Source organism: Dipodomys spectabilis, unplaced genomic scaffold (assembly GCF_019054845.1).
Source record: "Dipodomys spectabilis isolate Male_0828 unplaced genomic scaffold, ASM1905484v1 ptg000002l, whole genome shotgun sequence".
In the NCBI taxonomy this organism is placed as follows: Eukaryota; Metazoa; Chordata; class Mammalia; order Rodentia; family Heteromyidae; genus Dipodomys; species Dipodomys spectabilis.
In genome coordinates, this window is record NW_024870679.1 from 19,477,728 (window position 1) to 19,493,240 (window position 15,513).

The 15,513-nt window shown below is 45.3% G+C and overlaps 1 protein-coding gene across 1 annotated transcript in view; it reads left to right on the forward strand.

Moving 5' to 3' along the window:
• Notch2 (notch receptor 2) overlaps positions 1-15,513 on the forward strand; it is a 147,375-nt gene that overhangs the window by 123,007 nt on the left and 8,855 nt on the right. Inside the window, 10 exon segments of the mRNA XM_042675185.1 lie at positions 119-271; positions 1,531-1,759; positions 3,085-3,286; positions 4,216-4,369; positions 5,033-5,208; positions 6,436-6,568; positions 8,493-8,729; positions 10,544-10,656; positions 11,824-12,329; positions 13,885-14,232. Of these exon segments, the coding sequence (XP_042531119.1) occupies positions 119-271; positions 1,531-1,759; positions 3,085-3,286; positions 4,216-4,369; positions 5,033-5,208; positions 6,436-6,568; positions 8,493-8,729; positions 10,544-10,656; positions 11,824-12,329; positions 13,885-14,232 (2,251 nt within the window).

Consider the following 15,513-nt stretch of genomic DNA (forward strand, 5'->3'; position numbering starts at 1 on the left):
ATGCCTTCCTTTGGACTCCTGAAGCAGACCAGCCAGCTGCCCTTGGAGTAGCTATACCCACCTCACCTCAACCCTGGCATACCTGGATGTCTGTGAGAACCAGCTTTCTTCTTCCTAGGTCAGCGGTGTACCATTGACATTGACGAGTGTGTGTCCAAGCCTTGCATGAATCAAGGCCTCTGCCACAACACCCAGGGCAGCTACATGTGTGAGTGTCCACCAGGCTTCAGTGGGATGGACTGCGAGGAGGACATTGATGACTGCCTTGCCAGTGAGTATGCCTGCCAGCCTCTAGGCCCCTGAGGAGAGGCAAACTCATGGCTAGAGAGAGGGCTGACTAGTGGAGGCTGCTGCTCACGCTGACATTGGCAGAGCAGTCATATGGAGTGCTTCTAATAGGTGTATGTGTGTGCTGATTCCAGGCCCTGAATTCAGGGTATAGGTATTATTCCTTAATTTATTTCACTAAGCCATACCTCCTCTTCAGTCTTTTTTTTTTTTTTTTTTTTTGCTGGTAATTAGAGCTAAGAGTCCAAGTGTCCCATGGACTTTCCTGCTTAGGCTGGAAATCTCCATCCTCAGATCTCAGTCTACTGAGTAGCTAGATTACAAATATGAGCCACTGGTTCTCGCCACACTCGTGGTTTTTGTTTGTTTGTTTGTTTTTTGGTACCAATCTTGAGGATTGAACTTGGAGCCTGGGCACTGTCCCTGAGCAATTTTGTTCACAGTTAGCACTCTACCATTTGAGCCACAGCTTCACATCCAGCTTTTTGGTGATTAATTGTGGAGATAAAGAGTCCCATGGAGTTTACTGCCCAGACTGTCTTCAAACCATGATCCTCAGATCTTAGCCTTCCAAGTAGCTAGGATTACAGCATTAGCTCACTGACATCTGCTTCACACTAGTGATTTTAAATCTTCTTTTTGAAGCTGCTTTCTTTAGGAGTCAAAGCAGTACAGTCCATTAAGCATTACTTGGTAACATTTTAAACATGACCAAGAGAAGGCAATGCTCTATAGCCTTTTTTTGACCTATTTTTTTAAAAGAACTGCAAATGTCTTAAGTGAATAGTCATAAAATACGATGTGATAGCCAAAACCATCACCTATGATAATGAACAGCATATTTGGTTTATAATCCTCCTCATCTTTGTTCTGCTGTTAATATATATTTTATGTGTCACTAAACTCTCTAATATCCTTGCTTTATTTTATTTTGCTTTGGCTTTTGTCTTTTGTGCTGATACTAAGGCTTGATCTCAAGGCCTCAGCACTTTTTCTCTCATTGTTGTCACTCTACACATGACCCATACCTTCACTTCTGGCTTTTTTATTGCAAATTGGAGAATAAGTACCTCACAGACTTTCCTGCCCTGATTGGCTTCAAATAGCAGCTGTCAGCCTCTTGAGTAGCTAGGATTACAGGTGTGAGCCACCGGCACCCCATAGGTCACTCACTCACTTGTATGAGTTTAAGATTCAAATCAGTACTGCTGTTTTGAGCTCTACTCTTTTCTCCTGGCTTAGACCCTTGCCAGAATGGAGGCTCCTGTGTCGATGGAGTGAACACCTTCTCCTGCCTCTGCCTTCCTGGTTTCACCGGGGAAAAGTGCCAGGCAGACATGAATGAGTGTCTGAGCGAACCCTGCAAGAATGGTGGTACCTGCTCTGACTATGTCAACAGCTACACCTGCAAGTGCCAGGCAGGGTTTGATGGTGTGCACTGTGAGAACAACATCGATGAGTGCACAGAGAGGTGAGGAGCCCTGCACCTTACATGCCTGCGTCTCAGGGGTGGGAAGGGGAGGATGGGAGGCTTCACAGTGAATGCTAAGACTGTGGAGCAGAGATGAGGTCTCCACTGGAGTCCTGCCGCATAGCCCTCTCTCACTGTTCTCATAGACATAGTTAGAAGACTGCAGGTTAGAGGCAGGAAGGCTTCCTGGGATGGATCATCATTTACTTCTTGCTTATAGAACAGAAAGAGCCACATTTCTGGTCTCTCCCTACTCTCTTGTTCATTTTAGTTGAGAATTGACCTTTAAAAATCCTATTTCTTTGCAGATTTGTTAGCACTCTGAATAATTTCCGGGCAGTTTCAATTGTTTCTTGTTTGTTTTCTTTGTTCTTGTTATTTTGTGTGCCATTATTGGTGATTGAACTCAGATGCTGTCTCTTAGCTTTTTTGCTCAAGACTGATACTCTCCCACTTGACCACAGTTCCACTTATGGCTTTTGGTGGTTTAATGGACTTTCCTGCCCCAGCTAACTTTAAATCATGATCCTCAAATCTCAGCCTCTTAAGTAGCTAGGGTTACAGTTGTGAGCCATCAGTACCTGGCTAATTTTTTTTTTGGTTGTGGGGCTTGAACTCTGGGCCTGGGTGCTGTCCCTGAGCTCTTCAGCTCAAGGCAAGTGCTCTACCACTTGTGGCTCAATATTTTTTTAAACTTCCTTTCTGTGTCATAATTATACAGTGAAAGACTATTTAACACATTTTATATGAAGTAAGTTGACTTTAAAATGTGGTATGTGAAAAACCAGAGGACTGAGTAAAGCCTGGAAAACTTCCCTTAGGACAATAGAATATATTTGCCTTTTTCTTTTCTCTTTTTTTTTCTTTTTTGGTGCCGTCCTGGGGATTAAATTCATGACTGTCCCTGAGCTTTTTTGCTCAAAGCTGGTGCTCTACCATTTGAGCCATAGCTCTATTACTGGCTTTTTTAGTGGTTAATTGGAGAGAATAATCTCACAGACTTTCCTGCCTAGAGCGGCTTTGATCAGCAATCCTCAGATCTCAGCCTTTTGAGTAGGATTACAGGCAGGAGCCAGTGGTACCTGGTAAGTTCTGCCTTTAAATATACTTCTGAGCTTTTGGTTATAGAAAGGAAGTTAGCATCCAGGGCTTTTGATACCAGTCTATTTGGAGGGAAAAAAAAAACAGACTTTCTGGACATAGGAGTTTGGAGGCTCAGAGATATTTGCCTCTGTAACATCTTAGATTTCTGAGCACTTACTGTGCAGTGGTAGGTCAGAGAACCTGATCACATGATGACGGTGCTTGTCTGTTTTCCTTGCCAGTTCCTGTTTCAATGGCGGCACATGTATCGATGGAATCAGCTCCTTCTCCTGCTTGTGCCCTGTGGGTTTCACGGGTCCCTTTTGCCTCCATGAGATCAATGAGTGCAACTCTCATCCGTGCCTGAATGAGGGAACCTGTGTTGATGGCCTGGGTACCTACCGCTGTACCTGCCCCTTGGGCTACACTGGGAAAAACTGTCAGGTAATTCTCATCTCGCCCATTCACTCTGTTCCCCAGAGTAGCTTAGTATTACACTAATTCTCCTTCCAGGCAGAATGAGCCCCTTCCCAAAGAGAAGATGGTGGATCTCAGAGAGGCAGTGCCTGAGATAAACCTGAGTCACTTTCTTAACAACTGGTAGATTCCAAACTAGTGATCCCAGCAGGAATATGGTGTGAACGTACAGATATAAGATGATTTTAAGAGACTGAGAAAAAATATGCTTGGTACGCAAGCACGTATCCCTTCCACATTGGAAACCATCAAAAGCAACTTCTTGTTGCTCTGAGATGAGCAGCTTGAAAGGAAGAAGGATTTATTTGGCTCGTGGCTTCAGAGGTTTCGGTCATGGTAGGCTGGTTTCATGGTGAGGCTGACCATCACAGTGGGCACATGGGGAAGAGAGGCTGCTCACCTCATGGTGGCCAGGAAGCAGCAAAGAGGGAAGGGGGCAAGGGACAAGATAGAGCCCACCCCCTAAAGTGTCTAGAATTTTCCAAAAAGTACCACCCTCTGAGGCCCTTAACATGTGAGTCTGTGGGAGATGCCATATCTAAATCATAACAATCAAAATCAAATCTTTCAAGGTTAATCTTTAAGACAAATCTTTATTATCCTAAAGGGATGATAATAATAATAATGTTTTACAGTGTTGTAATACTTTCAAAACCAAATTACCTACATGTCTTTTAAGTTATTTACAGTGGCTCATGCCTGTAATCTCAACTACTCAGGAGGTGGAAATTAGGAAGATTATGGTTCAAGGTCAGCCTGAGTAAAAATTAGACCATGCTATAGGTATGATGTTGTGCATTTATGATCCCAATTGGTAGAAGAATGACAGTGTAACTTATTTTCTTCATTTCCTGTATTTGAATTTTAATGTAAATATACCTTCGTCTCTGTTTCAGACCTTGGTGAGCCTTTGCAGCCGATCTCCATGTAAAAACCAAGGCACTTGCATCCAGGAGAAGGCAGAGTCCCGGTGTCTGTGTCCATCTGGATGGACTGGTGCATACTGCGATGTGCCCAACGTGCCCTGTGAGGTGGCTGCCCTGCGCAAAAGTGAGCCTACCCCTGGCTTCAGGCTCAGCCTGGTGTACTGTGAGCCTACCCCGGCCTCAGGCTCATCCCTGGTATACTATATGGCCAGTGGCATTTTAGGACTGATGTTACTATTATAGATAAGAGGGAAGGACAGATGGTGGTAAATGGGCAAAGCCCTGAAGAAAGGCTAGGGAAACAGGTTGAGAGGTTTGAGAAGGAAACATGTTTGGAATGAAGTGATGGCATCTTCCATTTTCAGGACATAGTTAATTTTAATGATAATGGCTTAGAGGCTTATGAAGAGCTAGACAAGAATAACATTTGAAAATAAAGTATAAAGTATAAGCTAATGCACAGCCAAGCACTGGTGGCTTATACCTGTACTTGTAGCTACTCAAGAGATCTAAGGATTGAGGTACAAAGACAGCCTTGCCAAAAAAGTCTATGAGACTCTTGTCTCCATTTAACCAGCCAAAACCAGGAAGTGGAGGTGTGGTTCAAGTGGTAGAATGCCAACCTTGAGCAAAAAAGCTAAGTGAGAGTATGAGGCCTGAAATTCAAGCCTTGGTACACACAAAAAGAATTTAAGCAGGTGTTGACCATCTCAGATTAGTTTGCTCATTAATTCTTCTGAACTTGCTGTGAGTCATTTCCTGATACCTTTCCTCCCCTGCCTTTCAGAAGTGCATGTTGATCACCTGTGCCAAAACTCAGGTGTCTGCATCAGTGCTGGCAACACCCATCACTGCCAGTGCCCTCCGGGCTACACAGGGAGCTACTGCGAGGAGCAGCTAGACGAGTGTGCATCCAATCCCTGTCAGCACGGCGCCACCTGCATTGGGGGATACCGGTGTGAGGTGAGGACAGAGCAAGCAGAGGTCAGCAAGTCCCAGGAGATTGTGTAGCTGTTACAAACACTACTGTATTGAATTTAGCTGCCTCTGTCTCATGTGTTCGGTGTATAGGTTTTTATATGGCACCTACAATAGTGGTTATCACTGTCAGCCTCCCTGTGAAATACGGTAGCATACTCATACTCTGGAACTATTTCTCCTCCAACAGGCTTGCTCCCCGAATTTCCAACAGCCAGTACTAGATGCATTTCACCACATATATGTGTGAGTGTGCGTGCGCGCGCGCGCGCGTGCGCGCGCACACACACACACACACACACACACACACACACACACGAAATCTCTGAAACTTAACTGAATAACAGCAGCAATAGGAGAAACCACTTTGAGGGCATGCCCTGTTTCCTCTTTCTATACAGTCAACTGATCAATCAATAATTCTAACAGTTTTCTAAAACAACTGACGTAGTTGCTTCAAGCCAGATGCCAGTGGCTCACACTTGTCATCCTAGCTACTCAGGAGGCTGAGATCTGAGGATTGTGATCTGAAGCCAGCCCAGGCAGAAAAGTCTGTGGCTCACACTTGTCATCCTAGCTACTCAGGAGGCTGAGATCTGAGGATTGTGATCTGAAGCCAGCCCAGGCAGAAAAGTCTGTGAGACTCACCTTCTTCTGTCCCTGCCCACCTGTGTCATTTCCTGTATATGCCTGCAGTATTCTTTTTTTTTTTTTTTTGCTGGTCATGGGGCTTGAACTCTGGGCCTAGGCACTGTCCCTCAGCTCTTCAGCTCAAGGCTAGCACTCTACCACTTGAGCCACAGTGTCACTTCTGGCTTTTTCTGCTTATGTGGTACTGAGGAATCGAACCCAGGGCCTCATGCATGCAAGGCAAGCACTCTACCACTGAGCCACCTTCCCAGCCCCGCCTGCAGTTTTCTTAACCTAGAGATCCACATGTACAAAGTCTTTACTATTGTCCACACATACTGCTCAAATCATAGGGCCCTCATCAATAGGAAGGGATGATATTTTAAAGATGAAGGAGCCTATGCTGAGGAGATTTGCAGAAGCCCGCAAAACGGGAAGAGGACGAGATAAATGCCAGTGAGCTTGGGCAAAGAATGTGATGATTCAGGAGAAATATAGAAGGGATAAGTGACCTCACCTGTTTTGGTGGTCCGTTCCAGAAATGATCTCATATTTCTTGTCCTTTTTGCTTCCCCCTGGCAGTGTGTTCCAGGTTATCAGGGTGTGAACTGTGAGTATGAAGTTGATGAGTGCCAGAACCAGCCATGCCAGAATGGAGGCACCTGTGTCGACCTTGTGAACCATTTCAAGTGCTCCTGCCCACCTGGCACTCGGGGTAGGAAATTAGCCATACTTACCTTCCATCCAGGGTGTTTCCTAATGTGTAAATCCTTCCTTTATGTTGAGATGATTTTGAAAAGTGAACGATGATAAAACTGGCTCCATGACAGGCTCTGTAGATCTCTGAGTTAATCCATACCTCCACCTACCTGAACAAAGACACAACATTGTAATTCTCCATGGCTTTGTTCAGATAGGTGGAGCGGTGTTTATTTATCCTGAGTTGCATAACTGTTCTGGTTATTGATGAGTGTCTTTATTCTCCTCAGCTTTGGATCTTGGGTACACCTGCAACTCCTAGTGCTCGGGGTACTTCTGCCCATCTCTTCTGTTTTACTTCAAGCTGAGGATGAGTTGATTCTCATTTGATAGATTTATTTATTCCAGATGATTCCATTCTGATGGTAGGCTAAGCATTTCTGCCTGTGTTATTCACAGACTTGAAATAGCAGATATTCTGTGAGCCTAGGAGTACATACTGCTTTCGTTTACTTTTACTTTATTTTGTATTTAATTTGCAAATAGGAAATAAGGTAATATACACACATAGACATGAGCATACACATAGAAAAAGCACAGAGTAAAAAGACACACTCCTGCCCTTGTCTATCTCCCCACACTCACCAACGGGAACCACCCCTTTCAGTTTCTTTTGTGTCTTCTTTTTTCTTAAAGTAGTCTTCAGAAATTCATTTACATAGAAGTCAAATACAAAGATATTTTAACTTCCTCTACTTTTTAACTCTGAAGATGGAATATTAAGCACATTCTTTTGTCCTTGATGTTATTACTTACTTTGAGACATTTCCATATCAAAATAAAGAACATCTTCAATCTTTTTTTAATAGCTTCAGCATTCCCACATGTGAACATATCATGTTTTACTTAACTGGTGCTGTAGACATTTGGGTTATCTTGCATGCATCTAACTATGTTTGTAGAATATATTTGCAGATATACAGTTGCTAGATTGGGAAGTATGTTCATTTATACTTTTAGATGTCATTGCTGAATTGCCATGTTAGCAGAACACTGGTTTCTTCTCAGTGTGATTGAACATATGCTCATTTAAAAATTCTTTGGTTTTCCTTTTCCTATATGATTTACCTGGTATTTGTGCCTTTTTTCCCATTATATTACATTGTTGATTTTAGTATTTTATAGAATTTATCTGTTTCTGATATCACAAGCAAGTATTTTCCCAGTACAGTGGGGGTTTTTTTCTTTTCTTTTTTGGTGCCCATTCTGGGTCTTGAACTCAGAGCCTAGGCACTGTCTGTGAGCTTTTATTCTCAAAGCTGGTGCCTCTGCCACTTGAACCACAGCACCACTTTTGGCTTTTTAGTGCTTAATTGGAGCTAAGAGTCTCACAGACTTTCCTTCAAACCATAATCTCAGGTCTCAGCCTCCTGAGTAGCTAGGATTACAAGTGTGAGCCACCAGTATCTGGTTTTCCTTTGATTTTCTTTCTTTTTTTAATTTTGTTTTTAAGCAGATATTTTTAAGTCACATTGAATTTATCAATCTTTTTAAATCTATGCGTCTGGCATTCGAGTCAGAGTCATAGCAATATCTGCCACACACTAAGGTTTATAAAGGATTTCTTCCATATTTTCTTCAAGTATTTGGAATACAGAACACTTTTTCCTTATGATTATGGATTCTTCCTGGCACTATTTATTGAATGCTTGGCCTTTTTCGTGATGATTTGAGGTAGTATTTTTTTTTTTATCAAATTTTAGATTCTCACATGTGTTTGAATTTTTCTTTGGGTATTTTTTTGTTATCCTATTAATTCACCAGTAATTATATGTGTATATGTATATAATATGTGTGTGTGTAATCCAAAAAGATTGTTCTTTTTCTGGAAAGCAGTATTCAAAAGGCACTTGTAATTCTGTATCTCCTCTCTCCTCCAGGCCTACTTTGTGAAGAGAACATTGATGACTGTGCTGGGGGTCCCCACTGCCTGAATGGGGGCCAGTGTGTGGACAGGATTGGGGGTTATAATTGTCTCTGCCTGCCTGGCTTTGCCGGGGAACGGTGTGAAGGGGACATCAACGAGTGCCTCTCCAGCCCCTGCAACTCTGAGGGCAGCCTGGACTGTATCCAGCTCACCAATGACTACCAGTGTGTCTGCCGAAGTGCCTTCACTGGTGAGAACCTACTCAGCCCCACCACTCTGCCCTGGAAAGGCTTTGTTGAGTGACTGTAGATATAGCACTGAATGATTCTTGACCACATCTAGTATAGAGCAAATACCTTGCTATATATGGCAGTTTAAGTGGCCATTTCTTTTGTAGGTCTGTGGTCCATGGATTTAATGATCAGTTTCTACCATTGACTTTTCCTAGGTTCTCTTCTGTTTTGAATTGATTATATCATATATGTATCATATATAAATGCATGCTATATATGTATATATGAGCAGAATATGTTCGCCATACACTGTGCATTGTTTGTTCATGCTGCAGTGTTTCCATCCTTATCATATATCCACAGAATTCTTTTCATCTGAGAATACTAGCATTTTGTTTTCAAGAATCTTACATCTAACTCTGGGCATGCCACTCAGCCACCTCTGATGTGTAATGACTTGAGATACTTACAAGTTCCTGTCACTGTCATCTTTCTAACTCTGGATTCAGGGCAAAGCCACTGTGGTCATCACAGGTGCCCCCTACATGGCTAAGGCTTGGCCATGCTCCTTAGTCTTGTCCTTGATGCGGGGCATAATGAAGATCAGAATAGGGACTTTATCACTCACACTAATCACTTCTGGAAAAGGACCGTGGGATGGCCTCTGGGGGCTAAGTAAATTACTTACATGTAGATGTGGCAGGTCATCAGTTCCTCAGACTGAAATCTGTCTGGAGTTTGTAGTTGTGGTTGTGGTTCTTATACTCAACAGGTTACCACACTCTTTGACAGTCAGAATAGGTTGTTGCAGAGTTCTTGTTCGGCATAGGTAGAGACAGCAGTATCCTAAAGCCATCTCTAGCCTGAATTCCTCCTTTCCTTGATTTACTTCTTCTCTTCTTTTCCAATATTAAAGATTTGTTATCATTAAGAATCTCAGAGACAGGGAAGGTGGCTCAGTGGTAGAGTGCTTGCCTTGCATGCATGAGGCCCTGCGTTCGATTCCTCAGTATCACATCAGCAGAAAAAGCTGGAAGTGGCGCTGTGACTCAAGTGGTAGAGTGCTAGCCTTGAGCTGAATTGCTGAGGGACAGCACCCAGGCCCAGAGTTCAGGCCCAACGACTGACCAAAAAAAAAAAGAATCTCAGGAGCTCTGGGTGTCCAGTGACTCTGTAATCTTAGCTGTTTAGGAGGCTGAGATCTGAGGATTACAGTTCAAAACCTGCATGGGCAGACAAATCTGTGAGACTCTTATCTCCAACTAACCACCAAAAAGCTGGAAACAGAGCCACGGCTCAAGTGATAGAACACCAGCCTTGAACAGAGAAGCCAAGCAAGAGTGCAGGGCACTGAGTTCAAAGCCCTGGTAATGGCGCGCTCTCGCTTCCCCCCTCCCCCCTCTCTCTCTCAGGAATTTTGGAATTTTTACAAAAAATAAGAGCAACTGTTCAATGTGGAAGGTGCTTGGGTACAGTAATACTGAGAAAGAATCACTGTGCCTTTTGCATAGTGAGCCACCAGCACCTGAAAATAGATTTAAAAATAGATTTAGAGTCATTTCTGTGTCTATCTCTTTTCATCCTCTTTTGTGGTGTGCTGTGTTTATGGCATAGCTAGACAGACAAAAATGGTTTGGGTCAGGTATGAACCATCATGTCATTGAAGTCCATTGAGTTCATCTTTACCTTCACACATTCCTGAAGCTTAAACCCAAATTCTTTCACAGCCCTGCTCCATCTAAGTCTGGTTTCCCTCCCTGTGGGGTTGGGTTCAGTAATGTGAAGTTACTATTTCTGCCCTTTAAAACAACTGTTTGTTTTCTGCCTCCAGGCCGCCACTGTGAAACGTTCATGGATGTATGTCCCCAGATGCCCTGCCTGAATGGAGGGACGTGTGCTGTGGCCAGAAACATGCCTGATGGCTTCATTTGTCTCTGTCCCCCTGTAAGTGGCCTGCCGCCAGATTAGGGAACAATGGTCTTCATATGAGCTGTCACAAAGCTGAGTTCACACTGTGGTATTTCAAGTTTCCTGATGGGTAGATTTCTCAGTGTTTGCTCCTTTAGAAGAAAGTGCTTTGGCTTTTGTTTTTTGTTTTTTTTCCTGTGAAGTGTTTAGGCCTGGCCAGAAGCTGCCAGCTTCTATGTCTGTGATTACCAGTTTACAGAACACTAGGAAAAAAACCACAAACACTGGAATGTCCCATGAAAGAGGGCCACTGGCTGTGGCTTTGTGGTCCCATGCTGGAGCTCATTCTCCCTGATCAGATAGACAGAATGTGTATGTTCTTCAACAGGAACCGTTTGAGATCAAGTTCCTTCTTCAATTAAGAAAGAAACATAATTTTGGACATTACTTCTTACCAAAAGCTGACAGTTCCCTAAAGTAGATAATCATTATGTGTGGAGAGACACCAGGAGAAATTCTGTCTAGTAACCTTAGCTGACACCAAGTAGAAAGCACAAGGAAGAAGTAGAATATGAAAAACTTGGAATCCAGAGATTCCCAAACTCCTCTTCGGATGCTTTTTCTTCCTGCTGAAAGCCACTAAGATGGTGATCTAGCAGTAATTAGAGAGGTGCCTATAGATAAGGCCTTCTGCCCCATCATGATATGTGGACTTCGTTTCTAGTTTAAGAACTCCACACTCTAGCCGGGCACAAGTGACTACTATAATCCTAGCTACATGGGGAAGATCCACATATTGCAGTTCAAAGCTATCCTGGGCAGGAAAATCTTATGAGACTCATATCTTCTGCAAAATGCCAGCAAAAAGCTGGAAGTGGAGGTGTGGCTGAAGTAGTACAGCACTAGCCTTGAGTGAAAAAGCTGAAGTCCAGCACCCAGGCTCTGAGTTCAAGCCCTAGTACTAGCACAAAAACTAAAAATGCCACACTTTTCATGGGACCTTCAGCCCTTACCTTTGACTGACCTGCAAAGGTCATTTCTGAGAACTTGGTGGTCCAGGATGCTACATGGGGGTGGGAGAGTAGGGTGGGATTTTAACCAGTTATCAATCTCTCCAGAGAGTTGTGGAGTAGGGGTGGGACAGAAAGTGGGGCAGGTCCTCTTGTCTGCCTGCCCTGCTCATGTCTCCCCTGCTTTCCACAGGGATTCTCTGGGGCAAAATGCCAGAGCAGCTGTGGGCAGGTGAAGTGCCGGAGAGGAGAGCACTGTGTGCACACTGCCTCGGGACCCCGCTGCTTCTGCCCCAACCCTCAGGACTGCGAGTCAGGCTGTGCCAGTAACCCCTGCCAGCACGGGGGCAGCTGCCGCCCTCAGCACCACCCTCCTTACTACTCATGCCATTGCTCTCCACCCTTCTGGGGCAGACAGTGTGAGCTGTACCCTGTCCCCACCAGCACCCCTGCGGCCACCTGTCTGAGTCAGTACTGCATCGACAAAGCTCGGGATGGGGTCTGTGACGAGGCCTGCAACAGCCACGCCTGCCAGTGGGACGGGGGCGACTGTTCCCTCACCATGGAGAACCCCTGGGCCAACTGCACTGCACCCATCCCCTGCTGGGACTATATCAACAACCAGTGTGACCAACTGTGTAACACCGCTGAGTGCCTGTTTGACAACTTTGAATGTCAGGGCAACAGCAAGACATGCAAGTAAGGGCCCCAGGCTCTCCAGAAGCGAGTGAGACTGTCACTAACACGCCTTTGGCTTCTTGTTCTTGCTCCTAACCACTCTGGTGCTGCTTCGGCCCAAGCCACCTCTGCTTCTATCCTCCAGTGCTGTGGCCCACGCCGCCTGTACTCCTAACCACTCCAGTGCTGCTTTGGCCCAAGCCGCCTCTGCTTTTCAGATGGTGCCAGCCTTGTCCCATCACACGCTATCCTGTGCCCTCCCTGGCTGACTGAGCACCAGCCATGCTCGCTGTGTAACTTCTCCCTTCCTGCCTCTCTCTGCCTCCTCACCTGCCTCGTGCCTCACCTCCTGGGGGAAATAACTCTTGGAAGTGGCCTTGCCCACTAGCGGGCAGCAGCTCACACCACCTGCCTGCAGGATGGCTAGAAAGGTACTCCCTCCCCTCATCCATTCTTTCTTTAAGACTGCTTTCTCTGTCTAGATTTATCTGGAAGCATGAGCTAGGTTATTCCTCTGAATAACCCTTCTGCTGTCTTCACCATTATAATTTCAGGGTGTTTTATGGTCTATGTAGTAACTTTCCTACCAGCCATTCCATGTCATTTTGCTCTAGTTAATTCCCAGCGGACTGTGGGGCATGGCTATTGTTAACAGTCCTTCAAAGGTGAGGGACCTAAGGCCCTACAAGGTAAAGAATCTGCCAAGCTGGGTGGTGGGGGCTCACACCTATAATCCTAGCTACCAAGGAGGCTGAGATCTGAAGGTTGTGGTTCAAAACCTGCCCGGGCAGGAAAATCTCCAATGAACCACCAGCAAACTGGAAGTGGTGCTGTGGCTCAAGAGGTAGAGTGCTCGCCTTGAGCAAATAAAGCTAGTGAGAACAAGACCCTGACTTGGGAACCCCAGTATCAGCACAAAAAGAAAAAAGATTTAAAAATGGGCTCAATTGAGAAGTTTCTCTGTAAAGCATCTCTAATTCTGGGTCTGAAGCCACCTGTGGCTCTCTTTACTCCTAAGACTCATTGCTATCTTACTGGGAGCAGTGGATGAAACTGCAGGAAGCATTGTGGGTGACTGACTGGTCTCAGTGACACAGCTTTCCCCCTACCCCCCTCCAGTTCTGGGGCTTGAACTCAGGGCCTGGGCACTGTCCCTGAGCTTCTTTTGCTCAAGGCTAACACTCTATGACTTGAGCCACAGCACCACTTCCAGCTTTTTCTATGTATGTGGTACTGAGGAATCGAACCCAGAGCTTCTTCATGCACTACCACTAAGCCACATTCCTGGCTCCTCGCGACACGGCTTTGTGAAAACTCCGACTCAGACTGGGCTGTGCGGGAGCCCTGGGTGTGTACAGCGCATCATACAGCGTGCCTCCTTTCCTAGGCAGTACTCAGTGATGAGCAACCTAGACTGTGTACCCCATGGTGTCAGGGACAGACTCAAGTCAGCACAGGGCATTTTGATCCCAATAGAGGCCACAAAAGATGGGTAGGAAAACCACAGTGTTCCAAGCCCACTGGAGCCCCAGTCTAGTTCGAGCTCCTTTCTCTGCTTTTTTTTTTCCTCTGCTAGGTATGACAAGTACTGTGCAGACCACTTCAAAGACAACCACTGCGACCAGGGCTGCAACAGTGAAGAGTGTGGCTGGGATGGGCTGGACTGTGCTGCTGACCGGCCCGAGAACCTGGCGGAGGGCACTCTGGTCATAGTGGTGCTGCTTCCCCCAGAGCAGCTGCTCCAGGACTCACGAAGCTTCCTGCGGGCCCTGGGCACCCTGCTCCACACCAACCTTCGCATTAAGCGGGACTCCCAGGGGAGCCTCATGGTGTACCCGTACTATGGTGAGAAGCCAGCTGCCTTGAAGAAGCAGAAGGTGGCACGGAGGTCTCTTCCTGATGAACACGATCAGGAGGTTGCTGGGTAGGTTCTTTAAAGGTTATCTGTAAAAAGCTGAGCTTTTGTTGGTGGTAGTCGTGGCACCTGGGTGTTGTTGCTGAGCTCTCCAACTCAAGGCTAGCACCCTACCACTTTGAGCCTCAGTGCCACTTCCAGTTTTCTGATGGTAAATTGGAGATAAGAATCTTGTGGACTATTTTCTCCAGGCTAGCTTTGAACTGCGATCCTCAGGTCTCAGCCTCATGAGTAGCTAGTATTATAGGGGTGAGCCACTAGCACCTGGCAAGCTGAGCATTTTTGATAACTCAGCCTATGGAAATGCAAAGCTTAGACAAATAGGATGGCCCACCACTTATGATAGACACCTTGCCCCAGTACTGATGTTGAGGGAAAAAGAGGTAAGGTACTATTTAGCAAGCACAAAGCCCTAAGTTCAGGTTCCATTTCTTTAATACCTGGGATCAGTGGTACATACCTGTTCTTCCCACTATCCAAGAAACTAAGAACTGAAGGATCTTGGTTTCAGGGCAGAAAAGTTCATGAAACCTCATCTCAACAGAAACTTCTGGGCATGGTGGCATTTGCTTGCCCTTCTAGCAATAGCAAGAAAAGTAAATAGGATTGTGGTCTAGGCCAGCCTAGTCCAAAGTGAGATCTTGACTCAAAAATAACAAAAGCAAAAGAGCTAGAGGTGTGACTCAAGCTACAGAATGTCTGACTAGAAAGCAGCAAGTCCTGAGTTCAAATCTTCATGTTCCCCATCCCCTGACAAAAAGATTTGCCTTAGTGGTGGGATCCTGAAAAGTAAGCTAGAGCAAGGGGGTGGGTATGGAAACACTTTCTCAAATGCTGGGATCCCAACATTTTGTTGGAACTGCTTCAAAACCCTCTTTTGTATTAATCATTGTCTTGTTTTCAAGACCCTTTGACCATACAGTGTCTCTTTGACAAGGGCAGTGATGTCCAGTTGGGTTGCTCATGTTATTTGTCAGTGTATACCGTGAGTTTCACCTTCTTGCTCACTGAGAATTGAATACAGACAGAAGAGAAGGGCCCGGCATGAGCCCAGTGGATTTCACATGGTACCGAATGCCACTAAGGAGAAAGGGTAGGGAACTCAGACCTGTCAGAGGAGGTGGACAGACACCTTATTTATACATTGTCCCAGTCAGAGGTTCCCTCAGCCCCCAAGGAAGGCCAGTAGTGGTCTAGATGGGCATCAGTATCTAGAATCTGAAGGGACGTACCACACAGACCAAGAACTTAAACACATGAACCTAGAATCCCAAGTGACAGTATCCTCAT